The sequence below is a fragment of the Apteryx rowi genome, unplaced genomic scaffold, assembly GCF_003343035.1.
Source record: "Apteryx rowi isolate R43461 unplaced genomic scaffold, aptRow1 scaffold_356, whole genome shotgun sequence".
Taxonomy (NCBI): Eukaryota; Metazoa; Chordata; class Aves; order Apterygiformes; family Apterygidae; genus Apteryx; species Apteryx rowi.
Window position 1 is genome coordinate 89979 of NW_020450041.1, and position 20566 is coordinate 110544.

Sequence of the window (20566 nt, forward strand, 5' to 3'; positions counted from 1 at the left end):
CATCTCCAACGGGAAACCATGTAAAGGTCCCTTTCTAGAGGATCATGTTTAAAACTTACAGAGAGGGGCTGAAGGGACACCAAATCTCAGTCTAGAAAGAGTGCCTGACTGCATTAAGTGTTCTTTTAGAACTATGTTTTTGAGATTGTAACAGGATTCAAAAAACCATTAAAGCCCTGTCAGCATGACACCTTTAGCCATGCTAAGGGACCAACCGACAGCACACTTCCATTTTTATAATGAGAATTGGGTATTAACCATGACCTGAAACAGTGTTTAAGCCTTGGGCATGTCTTTAGCACACACTGTCAGGACACAGTTAAAGTATGTCCGAGAAGGCCCATCTATGCCACCGCACATAAATGGTTTGTTATGAGGTCAGGGAAAACAGCAACGGAGCCAAGACCCCGGGCCTCGATGGGAGACATGCTGCAGACAAGCCCTCAATGACAGAATTTAATTCTGATTTAAACTAGTCCTAGGGAAACTGAACCGAGCGCTGTCAGGCAAGGCTCTGCACATAACCTGAGAGGCTCTTGAGAGCTATTAATGTACTTCCATTTTCTGTATGCACTGGGTTTTAAAGGGCCAGACAAACCAACACAAGTACTGGAATTTGCTTTAGAACCTCTGAATTCATTTGTCCGTACCTGCTGGCCCTATTGTTTCTATTCAAGAGGAGCAGCTGGGTTTATCCATCAGATTTTGCACCGAAAGCGAGTTGCACCCTTTGCACAACACCAGCCCTAGTCTCGCACCTCCTCTCGCCTTTCTGAGCCTTCCCAGGCCGCTTGCGGCAACAGTGGCCAGACGTGCGGCCAAATGCTCTCGCAAATCCTGCCAACCTGCTCCTGCTCGTACCACGTGGTAAAGCCACAGCCACGGGGGGCAGAGAACAGCGGGGCTGGGACACCTCTGCCCCTTGTATTGTGGCTTCCAAATTTGTGGCCCAGGGGTCTCGCCACACTTCCCCGCGTGGGGCTGAGAGCATGACGCTAGATGGCACCGCAAGGAAAGGAACAGCAACACAAGTCACATTACCGAGCAACCAAGAAGAGGACACAGCTGACAGCCAGGTAGGCAAGCAACATGAAGAGCCAGACGCCAGGGGAAAAGGGATCCAGGAAAGAGAAGTAGCCAGGTTTGCGGCCCTGAAAGGGAAACAAAAAACAGTTTGACCTGTATTTTTTTCTTCAAATTAAATTGGCCCTTCTAAAAATGACACAATGAAACATGCCTGCCCTCATGCTGACAACAGAGGGGAGCAATAGATGGGAAATAAAGTAAAAGCGGATTTGCAAAAGTCTTGCAGAGGACACGGGTGAGACAGAATGCAGCAGCACCAATCACCGAGTCCTGCAGTGTCTCACCAGCTAGGACACGTCTCCTCAGACACTTCCTCTTCCCGCTTCAATCAACTTTTGTTCCTCCAGGCAAACAGAAACAGGTGAATCATCAGAAAAACAAGGCAATGCTACGGCTCGGCCCCCCACAGTGGTRTAACGTCTATCAGACACACACAGTTAGGAGCCCAAGGGTTCGCGTCCTTGTGAGAAGCAGAACTGCCTAGTGTCATCTCCTGGACAACGTGACCTCGGAGCTTCACTTCACCTCGCACCTCTCAGCCTGCAGGACCTCAAAAGGGGATGCCCAGATCTGTAGGCCTGGTTCATCCAAGTGGTCTTTACGTACTGAAGGGCTCCCCTGGGAGAGAACATGCCTGAGCAYGGAGGCGGGCGGGATCCTTTGCAAGAAGCAGAGTGGGAGAAAGTATTCCCATGCAGTAAGAAAAAAAAGAAATGTTTGCAATATTTCTGTTTTTCTTTCTTCAGCCTTGAAATGCTATTTCTTTACATAACCCAATAAAATGATTACTTTTATCTCAGGGAACACGGTATTTTTATCTTCAGGATGCGTCAGAATTTCCTGCTTTTTTTCAGCAAAACCACCTTTGCTTGAAAAATAAGACCCTCACTGCTAGAAAAAGTGGGCTGATTTTCTCCCAGGATAATTTAAAGTTTCAGTAGGACACTGCTGCCACTGAAATCTTGTCAAATTTTGTGAAACTTGTACAAAGGGAGGATGAATTTCTAGGAGAAGTTTTTTAAAAGCTGAACACCTCCCAAATGGTTGAAAATATTTCTCCTGCTGCCACCAGGTGTGCATATGCAATTCCTCTGGGACACAGCCACCTCCAGGGTGTGACAAGTAGCCACAAATGCATCTCACAGCAGACTGAATGACACTGGGGGGCAAAAGGAGAAGCAAAAATAGAAYGAAAGCCATAAGGGTAAAAAATTGCTCTTCTGCTCTCTGTGCAGTTTTTAATATCCAGGTGGAGCAGGAAGCACTTTGTTTAAGCACTGTGATCCTCTGGCATTCCTCTCCCACCCCAAATGCTGCAGGTGTTCATGTAATRGACATCCAGCTCAAGCATCTGCTTCTCCTGAGGTCTCTTCTGAAAGACTCCCAAGCAAAGGCATGCAACTCCCAACACAAGAGCTAAGGGGATGTGAGCCCATGGCTCACAGGAGCATATACCTTGAATCGTGAAGTCAATCCTTGTATCACAAAACCTGCGGCTCTACAATTTCCCCAAGCATCGTAACCATGAAGCTGCCCAGGAGCCAGAGCTTTTACAGTAGAATCAGAGGGGAAACAGCCTCCAGTCTCCCCTCCGATCCTCTGCAGGYTTTGGTATAGGGACCCTTTTACTACATCTTAGCTGGGCTCTCTCTCTGTATTTCTTATTGGCACATTGCTCTGTTGCTGGCTCAAAACATATAYCACTGTTCAGTTCAGCTCACTCGAGCAGCGATTAGCCAGAACTTCCAGCAAGACAACTGCTGTAGGTTGCTTGGTTTACACCAAAGCCACTGCCGGAGCTCTCCTTTGACAAATGCAAGCCTCATTTTTCCTTAGTCCACTGCCTTATTCTACCCATCTGTGACACCACATAAACTAAAAATAGCTAGTAATATGTGACACCTAACCTCAATCGCCATAGCAAACCCAGTATCACCACGGACCAGGGTTCTGCTTTTAAGAACTGTGCTTAATCCAAAGGCAGAGATTGATTCTATTTTTCACAAAAATCCTCAGGAAATACAGCTGAGCCCCCAGGCTCAAGAAGGTCACTTTAAATTCTGTTCCCATAAAAGTACTTTTAAATATTGAAATATTCCTAAATTTATGCAAAAATTTGATTTTCACAAGGTTTTGGCAGTTCTTACAAAGACTAAGATGTTGCTAAAAAAGGCAGAAGTTCTTGCTGGGAAGCACCAGGTCTGTCTTTTTTTTTTTTTTTTTTTTTTTGAGACAGAGAGAGAATCTGGCTTATTAAGCCTTTTAACAAATAGATGAGTTAAAAATCAGTGGTTCAGACTCCTCTGCTTCCATTTTTGGGTTAATTTAAAACTACTTCCCCCAAAAAGGTTCAGATTCTCCTGGGTATAATTCCAGGATCTCTCTTCAAAACAAGATTTCTTCCCCATACAGAGTTATCATATTGTGTGCGGTATAAGCATGCGAGTGAATTGGATAGGAATAAACCATGGAAGAGATTACATTCTTCTTTTGTTCTTTTATCTTTTTTGGTTAATTGCTGCCATGTTCTGCTCTTCCTTATATTCTTCCCAGAAACCCAGAGATAGACAAATGATTACTACAGCCAACAACTGGGCCTGAACCAAGRGCCTTCAGAGCCAAAGATACTGTTCGAAACCACACACCCAGAGTCCTCGAGGGATTCACATTTCCCATAAAATCCTTTGCTCACCTTGCCGGAGCTCCTCTTGCTACTTCAGAGGGGAGAGACCACCTCACGAGGTTGTGCAGGCTCCCACGTGCAGTCAGGCTGCAGTCTTCCCTGATCCCATCCAAAGGATTATGGGCGTCTTGATGTCTATTGGAAGCCTAGAGGTAGGTATTGCAAAAGCTCTTCTCTTTACTAACTGCATGGTTTTCCTGGATGCCCCACAGYCCCCTGCTTCCCTTTTTCATCTAGAGTGAGATTGGTTCAATTACCTCTTCTTTGCAAGCATTTTCACACTCAAGAATGACACGTGGCCAGGGGCTCCTGTAAGGTGCCAAGGGCACCTTCCGCCCTTGGTCGAGCGAGCTGGAGCTTCTCAAGCAGAAGATTCCTCAAAGTGGCATATACTTCCCTGGCATCCCAGAGCACGTCAACAAGAAGAAATTCTCAAGCATTGCTGGGTATCAGCTGAGGCTCCTTGTGAGATGTTCTTGCAACAAAGTTCCTTTCCGTAATTAGGGCCTTGATGTCCTCTCTATATTTCTGGGGCAGTTTGTCAATAAATTACACTCATTATGGAAATTGAGTTGGAAGCTTTAAATTTCAGGCTTGGCAATAACTCTCTCCTGTGACTTTAAAGTAGTAGTTGTTCTGGTGCTTTTCAGCTACAGTCATTTTCAGGCTGCTGCTACATATTCTTTTCATTCACAGTAGTAGATAAGAATAAAGATACTCTGTTCCCATGGAGGGTGCAAACTCTCTCTTATCTGTCTGTTTTGAAGATGGGAGTGACAATATCTGGTGTCTGTCAGATATTTTTAGCAGGTCCCAATACAGCTTTGTTAATTGGAAGAGCTATTTTTCCTGGAAGAGAAATGCTCAAAATGTCCAATAATTGATGAAGGCCTCCTGCAAAGCCTCAGATGGAAGCAGGAGAGATTCATTTACCCTCTTCAGTAGTTCCTGGAAGTCTTTATTTTCAATCAGAGAAGACAGTTTTCTGCAGGGAGCAGATACCAGTGACAGAATATCCTGAATACACAGGGACATCAGGAGGAAGGAGGAGGAGTTGAGCTACATGGTATGCTCACAGATCACAGGCCCGTAAGAGACCTCCCTGCCTGGCCTGCAGAATCACACACACATACAAAAAACAGCCTGAAGGGACTCCACAGCCTGTCTGTTCCCTCTCGCAGAAACAGTCAGCTGTACCTATGTCATTTCTAATAAACGTTCCTAAAAAGGTAGGCAAAAGAGCCCTCTTCTGTCTCATTAAGTCAGAAGAAAAGAAAGAGAACTCAGCCAGGAAAGACAGAAACGTTGACGAGCACTAGCTTGTAGCTCTGTGGAGGACAGGCATTTGGCATCGCTGAAACAAAGCCTGTGTATTCTGGGATGAAACAAGTAGAGCCTGATTCCTCCCTCTCTGGGATCCTTTGCCCCTGGGTATACGAGCAAAACCCAGGCACGAGACGCTGTGAATGCTGAGGCTAACGTGGGGTCACCAGATCGGCCACAACTGACATACCAACACGCCCCACGCTCCCAGGCGGCATCAGCACGCTCGGGGCCAGCGGGTGCCTTACACCTCTGTTTCGGTCCAACGGGAGGTTTGCTCACAGAGTAGCGCAGGTTATAAGGAGAGGTGCTGCCTTACAACCCTTCCGAGGTCCAAGTTGGCTGTAGAGTCTCCTTAAATTGCAATGAAGGAGCTATTCATCCTGTCCTCCCCATTTTATACATCTTTGACAGCAATCAAGCAGAAACACTTTAAGCCTCAGTTCATTCGGCCTAAACTCAACTATCCCAATGTACTCACCAAATCCACATTGTCTCRTCTAAAGGGACAGTAAGGACTCTCTAGGGCTGATGAGCAAGACTCACRTGCTAGCTACTCCCTCATTCCCTCGCATGGTGTGGGCATTCAGCGCAGAGGCAGGTATGGGAGTAAAAGCTTGCGTATGCCACAAATAAACTTGACTTTCAACATATCTTTGCACAGAAATGGCACTGGGCACCTGATGTCAGCCCTCTGCCAAGCAGAATGATGGCTCAGGGCTCATCATCTGTCTCCTGCCTTCCACAGATCCCACAAGCTGGCCAGAGTGGGAAAATAATAGAACAAAGAAAGCCTTTTCTTTTAGCAGCCCGCAAGTCAGAAAGCCTATTAGAGTCCCCGTGTCAGAAATCCATACTTGATTATATCACAACAAATGAAATTGAGAAAAATGACAGCCCCATTTAAAGCTGCCATATTTGGTTATGTGTGATAAGAGAGACATGCAACGTGGTGACTGAGTTGGGGGAGGAAGGAGGAGAAAAGGAGGAAGAAATCATTTGCAGCTAGAGTTATGTGGAAATTAAAATAAAATGTCATCATACTGGGAGGCAACTGGGGCATGGAGGCAACTCCTCAGCCACAGATTTATTTGTGGTTGCTTATTAGGCAATGTCTGATCTGCGCCATGATTAACATATGTCAGCTGTAATTTTTGACATTGCAGAGATGTTTGTTGGGGTGGGGGGAGGAAGGAGAAAGGAGAGGATAAGACCAGATTGGGCTGTGGGGCTGCCTTCATCTCTTCCGCAAACCAAATCCTTAAAGGGAAACCAGAGCAATTAGCTACCTTGCCTTTCATTGTAAAATGAATACTTACCAGTTTAATTAGTAAATTGCACACAGCTCTCAGATACCGCGCTCACGCTAGGTAGGAAAAGTCTGGTCAAAGAGGGGTCAAATGCTGGAGAGGGAGGAGAGGGCTTGCAAGACTTCCCTGCTCTTGGGCAAGGCATGGGGAGAAGCTGCACAGATCCCTCAGCGGTCGCTCCTCCTGGCCTTCACACGGCAAAGCTGCAGGAAACCCTGCACCTGCAGAGAGGCAGGGTTTCCTGTGGGGCGACACGACCGACTGGGAGAGGCCCTGCGTTTCCCTCGCCATCCTACCCGAGGTTGCTGGGCAGGACCACCTGGACGACTCCAACTACTGCAAATCCGAACTGGGTCCTTCATGATGCAACTGAAGACCAAGTCCTGAATGATGGCAGGGGAGTATTTGCCAAACACTTCTTAGACTCTGTAGTTATTAATCCTGTTTAGTTTGGTAAATGCCCGAAGGCCAGACTGGAACATGGCCCTATCGCRTTATTGTTGTACTACTGTTGTATTGTTATTGCAGACGGTCCCTGCCCTGAAGAACTTGCACTCTAAGTAGATGTGTCAGACACATTTGTATCTAGCTTGCACAGCAGCAACAGCAAACGCTTCGCACTTATAGAGCAAATTACATCCAAACCCTGTACTGCTACTCTTGCATTTTCTCCGGCGTGGAGCTACATCAGCCTCACGCTGTCCTGAGGAACGATGCCTCGTTAAGGGACTTGCTCAAGGTTATAGTGGAAAATCAGAGATGGAGCATGCATGTTACTCAATCCCCAAACTTCAAAAACGTGCATGGAAGGAGTTGAAGAAAACAAGAAACTCAATTAGATTTGCAACCAAGCGACATTCGCAGAAACACTGTCGGATACACGGGCAGCTGGGGCGGGAGAAAGTAAGTGACAGGAGAAGGGATATTTACACATATTTGATCGCTGGAGGAACAGAAGAGTCTGAACCTTTCTGATCAGTTAACTCATTGATCCTAAATTCTGCATGTACCAGAGAAAACGGAATTTTAACTAGATTCTAATTACTTGTTTGTTCTTGGCAGGAGAAACTCAGCAGAGAGATGTATGTGCAAGTTTGTTTATGCTCATATTGAGCACTGCATCTTTAACAGCCTTGTGATTTGAGCGAGGGGGCTGGGAGAGGCAGCTCTAATTGTTTTATCCTTTCGGCTGCTACTGTTGAGCTGATGGGAAAAACCAAGACTGTAATTCTCATCACATTCGGCATCATACAGAGCACATGCTCAAAACACAGACTGGGAATAACACGACCTCCTGTTACCAGCGACCTCAGAGCCAGAGCTTGCCTTCTGCGACCCCTGGGAAACCGTGCGCTTTGCCTGGCGCGCACGGGTGGCACCGGGGAAAATCTGTCCCCTTCTGAGCTCTATAAAGAAGCAAGAAGGAGGAGAAATGGGAATCCAGCATCTAAGCGCTGTCTAAGCAGYGGCACGTGCACGCGTGCATCGCCTGGGCAGGTTCCCGGGGGCTCTGCCGCCGGCCCCAGGCTGCRCAGTGCCCAACAGCGACCTGGACGGGCGTCCCGCTTGGCTCGGGTACCGCCCAACCCAGCTTTCGGGAAGGCGGCACGGGGGCCAAGCACGCTGCTGCCGGCGTGGCAGAAGATGATCRAACGCAGCAGAGCCAGTTGCTAAACAACCGCGCGCCTCCCGTCCCCGCACCAAGCGCAGAAGTGACGGCGCCCGACGGCGCCCGCGCGAGGCAGGGCACGCGCCTGGCCGGCGTGCGGAGGCACCAGGGCCCCGCTGATCTTCAGGGCCAGCAGCCTGGAGGAGACCAACCAGAAGGGCAGGACCGCTGCGGGCGGGCAGGAGCGGATCCCAGAGCTGCACCAAGGCAGGCCCCGCGCCGCCCGGCACTTCGGTCGCTGGCCGGGAAGGGGCAGCCCCCACCCCGAGGAAGCACAGCGCTGCTCCGGGCGCACGGCGCTTCGGCGAGGGCACAGCGCATCAAGCGACCCCAGATACCTGCCCGGCCACCAGCCTGATTTTTCCCCCAGATCTGAGCACGGCGTGGCTGCGCATCAGGACGACCGGGAACGCTGCCGAGATAAGCGCGCTTGGGCCGTGACTAACGCAGCTTTTCCACGGCTATCCCGGGCTTAGGCCAGCCTCCCGGGCAGGCTCCCCGCAGCAGTCGCGAGCGGACCTGAACTCCAGGCCGTTTCTGATGCCGACGCGGAGTCACAGAGCTGCACGGCCGGGCTGCTGCCCCCATCCCGTCTATCCTACCTGGCAGCAAACCTCCCGGCAGCGCGGCGGGCGCCAAGCCACGCTAACGCACGGCTTGGGCTGGGCCTGAGGCAGAACCCAACAGGCTGACATCTGCCCATCGCGCACCACGCAGCCACCCTCCGACGCGGGAGGGAAAGGGAAGGGGGGAGGAAGGGGTTGGCAGAGCAGGACAAGGTGGCGCTCAGCTGACCGTCCTCTGTCCACGAAACTCCCCGCGATGCCCCAGAGCGCTGCATGCCTGGGGAGGACGGGGAAGGGGAGCCCACAGGGCTGGAGGTTCGAGCGATAGGGACTGAAGCCGAGACAAGGCAGAGGGAGAGAGAGAGGGAAAAGAAGGAAATAAAAGGTCCAGCACATTTGCTTTTAAATAAGAAACCAAAATATTGTGATGAGTCATTCATTATTCTTCTAGAACTAGGCACGTTTGCATGCAAATAATGGAATGACATAAACGGTTATAAAGTACGTCTCTTACCATATGAACTCGGTAGAGAATGCTAATTCCCAAAGTCATGAATGGTTTAGAGAAATCAATCACCTTCTCCCGCTCAGCAGTAATCGTCAGCCCAGCCACYGCCAGATCGGCTTTCTGAAGAAAGGAAAGCAGAGAAGATGAGGATCGCCGGCCCGGGGAAAGGCTGGGGGCAGGAAAGCAGCAGAGCCATGCCCTCGGTAACACCGGACGCCCCGCTCCGGCAGGACGGGCAGCCCAGCCGTTCGGGACGGGGCGCGCGCCGCGGGCGAGACCCAGGCTCTGCGCACACCAGCAGGAGTTTGGTGTCGCCCTCCGTGCGCAGACCCGTCTCTCCCTTACTGAGGGCTCTGAACAGTAACTCGTATTTGTTGAATGCTTTAAAACCTGGCAAAACAGGGGCCATCAAGGCAGTAACTGTTGTACTGATCTGAAGAAACAGAGAAACTCCCTCACTCCAAAGTGCCTGCTTAGCACAGGTGCCCCCTTCCAGACAAGACTGTTACTTGTAAGCACCACAGGTAAGAAACCGTAACACAGCAGAATCATTACCAGTGTACCCTGAATTATGAAGTTTAAAAGCCTGCCAACCACAGACTTCCAAAATTGCAGATCAATCACCAAAAAATTCAGGGGACCGGCAAAAAAAATCCCAGATCGACTTGCAAAGCAAATGAGATTAAGGAAAAAAATAAAAAGAATTTCTTCCAAGGTTAATATCCTTGTAATATAGATAAGGGATTTGAATTTTAAATATTATTTTTATTACTCTAGCTCTTTTAAGGTCTGTAATTGCTTTCTGTAGAAAATGAAGTCTCCTCCATTCTCTTATATATTTGTTTGCCTGCTTTGCAGGAGGGTGATTATACACGTGGATAAAGAGAAGCGGGGGGAGCACAATTTGCCCTTCTCTGTCCCTGCATTTCATAAGATCTGTGCAGAAGCCAAGGCACCATCAAGGCCTGAAGACTCAATAAAGTATGCAGCTTATCTCCCAGGATCCATGCCCTAGTTGTAAATGCACCGTGCAAAGGCAAATTTGCAGGTCTGCTACTCTTACCATGCTCTCTGAATCTGATGCTCCTGCATCATTTTCCTCAAGAAAAATAGGATTAATCACCTCCTGGCAGAGGTTCTCCAGATGTTTCTTTTCCTTCCCCTCCCAATGCACCTGCCCATTTAAAGGAAAGCAGGGAGAAAGGACCAATAAAAAGTAGGAGCTTTGAGAGCAAAACAAAGTGCAGCATTACTGGAGCTTGCAGGAAGAAGAAAAGGGAATAGAAAGGCTAAGAACAGCAAAACTCCGCATAAATAAATAAGGTGCAGGGGTCAAGGGGAAGGTGATCTTACACAGTCCATGCGGGACTGGTTTATTGGACAAGCCCAGTGCCAGATTTTGCAATTGTTTGCAAGCAGCTATTAGGGATTCCTGGAGGTTCAGGCTGGAATGAATTACAAGCTAGGGAGAATTTCCGCCTAGCCAGACATTTACCCACAGGGTTTTTAAAAGGCACCAATAATCATAGCATGGTATGTGAGCATTTAAGCCCTATGTAAACACCAGCAGATTACAAAGATGGGATCAATTCATCTATGGAATATGGCACATAAGGAATTTTATCTGCAGGGAAAGCCTAAAGCTTCCTAAACCTCTCTTGTCTGTACTTAAAAGGGTTTGCAGGTACTGTTGTCCTGGGGAGAGCTCTGCCAGCAAACCCCTCAAGGAGATACAGCTTATTCTGACAACAGCTTTCTTCTCCCAGTTCTCCAAACTGAATACAATTCTACCAGCAAAATCATAGACCCAATACATGTCAAATACGCCACATCAAAGATGTTTCTCTAAGCTCTAAGTCTGTTTTCATCCTCCCCTCCCCTCCCGGGCCAGCATAAAGGCTCTGTGCAAAGGAGCAGCGCGGCCCCCACCGTTTTCCCAGCTCAGGAGCGTTACAGCCACCTCCTGGCTCAGCTCCGGCCCTTGCCTGGCCTCCCATCCTCTCAGGGGTGAGAAAGGGATACCACCAGGGAACTCCGTGCACTCAGTTATTCCCCCTTTGGGACCTTTCCAGATCATGTAGGCAGCAGCATCTTGAAAGCTGCTCTTACCTACGCAAAATATAATGCAAATCCATCCCCCTCCCTTTGCCTGCAGAGCTGAAACTCAGCACAACAGAGCTCCCCTTTCCTGGGCACATCGTGCTTCRTGCCCCAGGTCCTTTCTCCAGAGGGTCCTGCCTTTCCACCCTCCACAGAGGTACAGCCAAGACCCTCGGGCCTTATGGGCCTTAGACATGGAGCATTTTTCCCCGAGGCCGGATGGGGTCAGTGCAAAGAATTATCCAGCACATCTGGGAGCACAAAAAGACACCAAGAGCAGCTTGCTGAGCCCAAGGAACAGCATGCACTGAGATGATGAAGTGACAGATTGTGGTCTCCAGGCTCTCAAGCCTCCCCACCTGCAGGAGCTTTCATGTGATGTGTCTGCTACCTGCTCCGACTTGCCCCGCAACCCTGGCAGAGAGGCATGAAGGCCATCAGGGCCTTGAATTCCTTCCACTTACTCCCTGCCTGGTCAACTTTGGTCCTTTCAAGACTCATGCCATCGGAACTCACAGTAGCTTCCAGGCTGCTCTAACCTATGTGCAATTCAATGCAAATCTGTCTTCTCCTTTGCCAGATGCTTCTCGCAGCAGAGACCTGCGGTCCTCACAGCTTCATCTGACTGTGCTATGTCAGAGACTGACTTTCTCTCAAGGCTCAGAAGTCATGCAAGTTAAGAGCTGATTTCTGACAGCAATAAACTTTGATCTGGGAATCGCATGCAACGTTTTCTCTGCCTGAATACCATCCATTTCACGCTTTCAACTTTGCTTCCTGATGTTTACAAAGCTTCCTGTGACTCACTGAGGTCAGCATATCTTAGTTACAGAGGGAGCTTTGCAAACCCTGGCGCTTCCACCCCTCCCCACCTGAGCACAGGCAGAAGTTAGCATTTTATAGACTACACAATRCATTTGGGGGAGGAATGGGTTTTACTTGGCACTTCCACACTCTGTCCACACCCTGGTGCTAGGGAAAGAGGGGAAATGGGAGGCAAAAAAGGGGGCAGGGGGTGAACACTGCATGATTCTCATCCTTCCAGTGCATGCTGTATTGCAGCTGTAAATATCAGCACGAAACAGGCTTAGCAAAAGACCCAGAGCATTAGGGGAGCAGAGACAGATGCTTCGTTAACAAAACACTGCTTAAACAAGGGCAAAACTCTCGCCAGAGCAGAGGAAGCCCAAGCGGGCTGCTGTCAGAGATAAAAGCACGACCTGCTGTGACTATACCTGGCATTAACCGTGGGTTCTGCCTGCACGAGCAGCGAGGCTGGTGCTGTGCCGGAGAGGATGCTAAGCACGGGGGCTGAGCCGGGCTCCGGAAGCAGGAGAACAATTAAGCATCCTTAAGGAGTAAATCGCAGGGATTGCCTGTCCTGAGGAGGCGGCTGCCTCCTCGCTGCGGATGCTGACAAGGCTCATGTTGACGCTAATGGTGATGAATGGAGCGTGACGTCAGCCCTCCGCTTGGCACGAGAGGATCCCGCGGAAGGAATCCCACGGCACTCGGTACCGTCCGGGAGACGATCCCTGCTCTGGCCCTGCAGTTATTCACAAGCCTCCTATTAAGCTACAGAAACAAAACGCAACGAGAAAGTCCCCGTGGCTTAAGGCTGCCTATAGCTGCATATGAAGCACAGGGAAAACAGCTGGAATGACAGCTCTGGAARCACTTTCAGGAGTGTGATTCCCTGGCTTTTAACAGGACCTCAGATCCTAAACCCCCTGGGTGAATATGAGGCTCTGCTTCTCACCAGCACTGTCCACAGAGAACTGACAGTACGGTCAAGGTCAGGGAAAGCTGTTTCTTACCCTGCTTACAGTGCTTGGCCCTGGCTCCCAGGGGGCTTCAAAAAACTGAAATCAGAGTTCAGCCTTCAGGACCTACCTGATTTGATGCTAATGCCCCCCCCCCCCTTATGGACCAGTTAGCAGGGACATTTGTTGCAGACACTTGCTCCACTGGACACCTGACTAGACATGGTACTGAGCAAGTTGCTGTGGGTGCCCCTGCTTTGAGCAGGGGGAGGCTGGTCTAGATAGTCCCCAAAAGTCCCTGCCAACCTCAGCTATTCTGCACGGTTCTGTGAAAGAAGCACCAGCTCACCACGCGGCAACTGCTCTCAGACTGCAACAGGCTCAGATTGGATTGCAACCCAGCTGCAAAGCAATCAGTTTGGTGCACCAAAGAGATAGCACACAGGTGGACAGAACTAGAGCATGAAATCACAGCACTCAAACCTGCTCACATGCATGTGATATTTTGTACCTCAGGATGGGCTGCTTCAATAGAAACCGCAAGGACCCTGACCCCATAAAGCACACAGTCTGGTATCTCTATTCCTCCCTGTCCCAGCCACTCTTTCTCCACCAACCTTCAAGTGAGACAACACTAGCGGTTGCATGGATGAGCTTCACCCTGGCTCCTGAACCTCAGCCTCGTTGCTTTGCTTTGCCAGTAGCCTGCATGCACCCCCTGGCCCCTCCAACATTTCTAGCACCGCAGCAGACTGCAGTCTTCGGCTGGAAGGGGAAGACTAGAGCCTCCCATTCCCCCGGGCAGAAGGCTTTGCTGCTTCACCTGTTTTGCACCAGGCTCCTTTCCAAGCCCAGCACATGTAGGTAAGGCTCATTTCCTGCCGCTCTCATCCTCGCCTGCCCGCAGTGCAGCTCTGGTTTCCACGGGCTAACAAGCCTGCCGAAAGTTCAGGGTTGGTTTGCTTTTTAAAAGCACAGAGCGGTTCAGCTGGCAGCCTGTTCACCTGGGCAGTGGCTCACGCACGTCCAAGCGAGTGACAGAGCGGCCTATCTGTATCTGCACGTCTGTCCGCTGGCATTACGGGAACGGCTCCGTCACCCGATCAACATACGGATTGCTTCTGCTCCAGCTGCCTATTTGATTTGACAGGAGGTATTCTGGGTCCCGTGGTCCCTCCTGCTGGACAAAGCAGGAGCCAGGTTGGGCACCTGGATGTATATTCTTGCATTTAAAACCGGGGCCAAATAAGGGTTGCTTGCAATTTTTTTTTTTTTTTTTTTTTTAGAAGGATGCGTATGAATTCTGCCATATGAAAAGTGACAGACTGAAAGCCCTGGAAGCTGCAGCCCTCCGTTTAAGCCAGAGATGGGGATGGGACAATCAGGAATCAGTGCAGACTTCAAGTCCACCATGACCTGGGCAGAGGGCGACTACCTCTAGGAGCACGAGGAAAAAGTCTGTGCCTGGTGTCCACCTTACCGCGAACAGCCAGGATGGGGACCTCAAGGCACCAGGAGGGAGCCCCAGCTCGCCCACATTGCACGGACCACCTTAGGCGCGATGCTGGCAGTCGGCAGCGTGATGCAAACCTCGCTGCCCACCACCACGCTGTGTTTGCTCAACAGCCTACGCTGCCTCACTTCCCCCGCTCGCCCTCCCTCCCCATCCTCCTCAAGCCTTCCATGTCAGCTTTGCCAGCGCAAATGCAGGCAAACAGGCTCCCCCTCACTCCCTTCACCCACACGCAGCTTTTCTTGCTGAACACCAACACCCACCACCAAGCGGAGAGCAGGACTCTGCCAATTTTGAAATAACTTCTCCCTCCTTTCCCCTCCAATCCCCTTCCTGCCATTCCCTGTSTTTGGAGCAGATGAAGGCAGAGGGCCTCTATCTGATTGCAAAACACCTCACGTGCACCTGGCTGCCAGCAATGAAGCTGAAACCTCGACCCCGAAGCTTTAAGGCCCTTTCAATTCTTGGCGTTGCTGCTCCCAGGGTCAGAGACGGTTCTCAGCGGCGTGAGACCAACAACCTCTTCTGTGGCAGCGCCAACCTTGGGCCTCGGCACGAGAGCAAGGTGCTCTGGGCAGGGGCTGGTGCCCAGTGCTGGCACCTAACAGCACAGGGGGCTGATCCCTGACTGCAGCAGAGCAGAGAAGTTTCTAGGAGGTTTTGTAGAAATGCTGCAGTTTCAGATGCCTGCCAATAAAGCTTCCTGGCAAAACCAAGCCAACCCACCCCCTATTAGCTTAACTCTATGCTCCATGAGCAGCTCCGAGACGGGTAAATTCAGGAATTGCTGCTGAAGGATCTCTCGGGCACAAGCCCATCTCTTCCCAGCCAGGACAGCAAGGGAGTTAATCACCGAAGGCTCACTGCAAGTTGACGTACAGGCGCTGYGTACAAGCCACGACCAAGACAGCAAATACAGCTGTACCAAAAAAAAAAGAGCAAGCTGTCGCATTGCCTTGAAAATACATTCATTGGCTTGTATCGGACTAGCGAATTCATTCCAGCTCGAGGACATAATGGAAAGAAAAAAAAAAAAAGAGGAGACAACCATTCGGGACTCAAAGCAAGAGACTAGACCGTAACGGGAAGAAGCGAGACATAATTCTTTCAGCCCTTCTCTATTGTCCCCGAAGGCTATGACACCGCACAACAGGAGACAGCAAGATTTACCGTTCCTCCTTGTTTCCTTGTTACAGAGAGCACGCATGTAAAGTGTCACCTGAACTGCTGGAGATTGAAGTCTTCTATCCCAGGACCTGGCAAGGCTAACGGGAACTATACGCCATCCAGAAAGTGGTTTTACGCCCCTGCTCACTCAAGGAGTTAAGAAAGGAGCTCAGCCTTCCTGCCCTCGACTCACACCTGGACCAATTAGCTCGGTGCTTTCCGAGTTTGTGACATCTTTCACTCAGGAAGGTGTGACTCCTTCCAAGTGGTTTTTCCCAAGCCAAACCTCCATCAGCTGATAACAAAGTTTACAGGTTTCCCGAGTCAAACTGCTGACCTAGATGCAGGAGTATCTACAGCCCTTCCACTAACACCCCAAGCCATCCCGGTCCCCATGTTCCTTAGCTCTTAATTACTTTTGTGAGCAGGTCGATAAGATATGTACTTGTGAATTTGGGTCAGCAACAAATTTATGTTTATATAGCTTCCTTCTCAATCATATTATAGTGCACAATTAGCTGTAATAGAATTTTCAGCACATAAGAATAAATCAATGGCTGGTTAATTTAGAAGCAATAAAATGAAATGCTTTTCCCATATAGCCTATGGTTGCTCTGAGGACATTCAGTGCCAGGAAGATTACAGAGACAAAAAAATAATAATAATAGTGGAAAGGTACTACATGGACCTGGGGAATTTACGGACCTTCTGGTCAGGCACACTAATCAAACCTCATGTTTCTGACCAACCAACCAGSGGCAGGTAAGAATCACTTTCTTACGCTAATGCAGCAGGACACGAAGAGTCAGGTGCAGAGCTCTCACTTGTGGTAGGAGGATGCTTTGAGCCCTGTGGTAGGTCCATGTCCTGACCAGCATCCTGCCCATGCCAAAGGCTGCAGAGGGGTAAGTTGGAGGCAGAACAACTCAGGGAACAAATCCACTGAGAAAGCACGTAAGCCCCACATACGATCTCCTGGCTCTATTTCAAGTGGTCCTTAAGGTGGTTTCACAGATGAATAAGGGGCTGGGACAAGGACAAACTCCCTTCTGGGCTATCACAGAAGAGGGAGACCCTGTAGGGCAGTGGAGTGACCTCAGAAAGCAAAATCCCAAACAATCCCGAAAAAAACACAACAGCACGCACACGGCCCAGTCTGCCCTGGCTGAACTGAGTCAAAGTGTCAGTTCTCGGGAATGATCAAAAACTTGCTGAAACCATTAGAAGAACTCTAAAGGGTCCAGAAAGAACAAAGCAGAGAAAGCTTTTTCTCTTCTCCAGTTTTTGATTCAGCTTCACACAGGGTTTGCCAGCTGTCCTGCTGAAGCAGAAGCAAAAATCCTCCTAAATAAGGCTAGAGCTGAAGAAGAAACAAATTGTTTCTATGTGAAGATGAAGTTAAAACACTTATCTCTACCAAAAAAAAAAAAAGTCCTCCAGAAGCTCCCATTTAATAGAGAGGCACTGCCAAGGTTACAGGCCAAAAATCTGATGGCTGTTCCTTCCCTTTGTTTGCAGAGATCACACACTGCTTTGCGTGCCTTCCTTCTTGCCTCCCAAAAGAAACATTGCAGAGCTGATTTATATGTATTTGTATATGTACATACATATATTTATATATCAATATAGATGTATAAAAACTATGCCAATAGCCCAGAGCATTTGCAAACAACTGTACAGAAAACTCCTTAGAAGAGCCAGACGGAGGTGGAATTTCAGCTGGCGCCAAATGCTATCGCTCTGCTGGGGAGAGGATGATCTGGGAGACAGGACATTGGTTAAGGAGGGATTTTGAGTCAGTAAATTCTSTGTCCTGCGCGACCCTAAGTCACTCATTCAGATCCAGACTCGTCCCACGCAACTTTAGACACTTGGCTGAAGCTCTCTATTCACCAAGGTCTCCCTCGATAGCCAGATGCGGTGGGCTGACACCTCTTCTAGAGATGCTCGTGGCCAGCAACTGCGCTAGGAGCCCCGGTTCGTGCCAGAGGGGACAGATCCAGGCCTTAGTTTCCCTGCTATGCAGGAGAACATACCACCAGCGTGAGGATAATTATGGGGTGGCRCAGGTGTGCCTCTGACCGAGCACCRCGTGTTATCACAGACAAACCTCGGCGCAGATTTGCCACCAGCTGAGAAACTGTCACCGGGTTCTCATAGGTGCTTCAGTAATAACAAGGCAGTGTAGAAATTGGTGAGCAGGGAAGTATCGGTTTAAAATAACATCAATCTTAACRTTAGCTTTGGCTAAGCCTACTTTACTAAGACTCTCAGAGCATCTCGGGAACTCTATTTAAGCCTCGGGATCCCTGGGGAAGGACTACCTTTAGCTGCTGAGGAAAACAAGGAACAGAGAGGGGGCACAGCCTGAGCAAGCACACACGAAYGCGGAATTGTTGTCAAACCCGGAAAAAGCATCATGCTGTCAGTCTAGCTGCTGTGCCGCAACACCTCGGATCAGAGCTGTGAAAAGAACTCAATCTACGTATTTCAAGCAAACAAGAATGTTCCCCTCCAAAAATGATACTCAAAGTCAAGGAGTTGAAACAAATCAGCCAAAACTTTTCTGGGCAGAAATGCGATGTTTACTCCCCATCCCAAAAGTCTGTTTCTGTAAGTTTTCTTCAGTTTCCACCAACCCCCAGAGTCTGCATAGTTGCCTATTTCAAGTTTTCATTGATTTTTCTTCCACTGAGAAAAAAAAATCCATTCTGTAACCAGCTCTTACCCAGGGATCTCAAATTCCAGCCCTATCTTCCAGCAGAAGTGAACATCCCCTAACAGAGCCCCCTGACAGGGGTCCTAACTGGTCTACTTCAAACACTTTCACATTGACACAAATGCATTTGCAATTAGGAGACTCCATTAAATCGAGATCCTCCTGTCAGAGACTCATGAATGAGCTAAAACCCGAATCCGACCTTATCATCTCGGAGCGCTTAATGAAGCATCAGGGCTTTTCACTGCCAAGTCCCGCTAGAGCACAGCTAAAAAGAACGGCTAATTCACTTACCCGAGCAATCAGCTCCCCGACCATCCCTGTCCACGTGCCATTCGCCTCGGGGACTCCGTACACTCCATCGCCAACAAGGTGGATCTTATAGTTGAAACGCAGGATCTCTGCCAGCTCCTTCAGCATGTCCACGCAGAAGCCCTCATAACGGTCATTGCCTTCCAGCTCCTGATGGTTCCACTTCAGCATTAAGTAAGGGTTTTCCTGCATCGAAACTGGGCAGCTGTCATTCCCATCTTAGCCGAGGAGTCCCAGCAGCACGGCAGTGAGCCGCAGGGACAGAGGGGAGCAGGCTTCCTGGGGTGCTGGGATGGCAGAGGCTCTGACAACGCGCACCCAGAGCAATCTCCGGTCCAGATATGTCCCTTTCGACCACGGTGTAAGGGAGCCTGAAAGCTGCTGTAAGCCATCCCTCGGGAACCCAAGGGAGAGTAAAGCCAGCAGAGTCATTTCTACACTGGTATTCATTAGCCCCCGCTGTGTCAGGAATACACAGGAGACACAGCAGATTTATCCCACTTTAGGGTATGAGTCAGAGCTCAGGGATCATACTTCGGTCATTTTTTCCAGGTAGCAGCTCCTAGAGCAGCCTGGTGACTGCTCTGAGTTACAGCAGGACATAAAGATCCCATCTTCCTTTGGCACGGGCAGGAAAAAAAGGCATATAGCCAGTACTTTCCTAGTTTGGCCTCTTTTTCAGACAAACTTAGTGGGAACAAAAGCACCCAGAGTGCTTCAGGATTTTCAGTGTCTTTAAGAAGGAGCAGAGGCACTGGAAAAAATCAAGGGATAGCCAGCAGAGCGCTGGACAGGAAGCAGGTGGAAGGGGAATTTTGTCATATGAGGACAGTAGTGTCTGTAGATGGGGAGTCTCAGGTTACACCCCTCTTAGGCAATTTTAGTAATTTTATGGGTAGAAGGGACAACTGTCCCTTCCAACTTACCAGCTGTACGCAGAACAAGAACATCATTCACAGACGAATGTAAAATGGCAACTTATCCCCCTCCCAGCCCTCTCCCCAGCTGCTTCTGAACTCATCAAATATCATTTCCATATGAAACATCAACTTGAGTTTAATTACACTGTCATGAATTGTCCTCAGTGCTGTAATTAGAGATTTGATCGTCTGTTCTTTATAAAATCAGTGTGCAATGCTGCGTGTTGGGGGCAGAGGAGACAGGAGGAGGGAATAATATTCTAGCTGATTGACACCCCTAAACACTGGGCTGGCAAAGAGCTAATGGGAACTGTAGGTGACCCTCTCACTTACCAGGATGGTTGTGACAATGAGCGTGGTATTGAACAGACTGTCTGATACGTTAGAGGAGAAGATTCTGTTGTCCATGCTGAGCCCTTCAGAAACGTGCCAGTGGCCAATCTGGAGAGATAAACAGCACGATAATGAAATTTGCAGGGCAAATACTGTACGCACCTGCCATATGGCCGCGGTGACTGATAACCATCAAGGCAGCCCTGTAAAAGGTATTTAGGAACGCTCCATTACTTTTATGACGCACCCCAACTACGGTACGATGGGCAGATCGGTCCCCTGCTGCGCAGCCCTGGCGCACCCCCAGCTGCGTGACGCCTCCAAACTCGCCCCTGCCGTCCCACACGTCCGCACCGCAGCTGCGGCCGAGCCCCGCGGCAGGAGYGCGCTGCGCTGGCAGCAGCTTCCTGGGGCGAAGCAGCGTGCGGCCCTGTCCCCAACATGTCCCTGAGATGGGTCCGTCTCACCCAGCAGCCCCACATGGCCAGGGCCGGCACCTTCTCCGCACCCCCTGTGCTATGCTATCGGAAGCCTTTCCTGCCCATCACACCAAGGCACAACAGCCAGGTAACAGCCGTAGGATGAAGACTTGGT

General features: G+C 49.6%; 1 protein-coding gene across 7 annotated transcripts in view; it reads right to left on the reverse strand.

The window, feature by feature from the left end:
* Window positions 1–20566, reverse strand: part of GRIK4 (glutamate ionotropic receptor kainate type subunit 4) — a 147019-nt gene that overhangs the window by 11855 nt on the left and 114598 nt on the right. For 6 of the 7 annotated variants that reach the window (XM_026073005.1, XM_026073010.1, XM_026073006.1 and 3 more), the window contains 4 exons: window positions 19973–20080; window positions 18702–18905; window positions 9152–9265; window positions 1042–1151 (listed from right to left, as the gene is read on the reverse strand). In XM_026073005.1, the coding sequence (XP_025928790.1) occupies window positions 1042–1151; window positions 9152–9265; window positions 18702–18905; window positions 19973–20080 (536 nt within the window). The remainder of the gene's footprint in view (window positions 1–1041; window positions 1152–9151; window positions 9266–18701; window positions 18906–19972; window positions 20081–20566) is intronic. The other variant, XM_026073011.1, reaches the window with a different exon arrangement.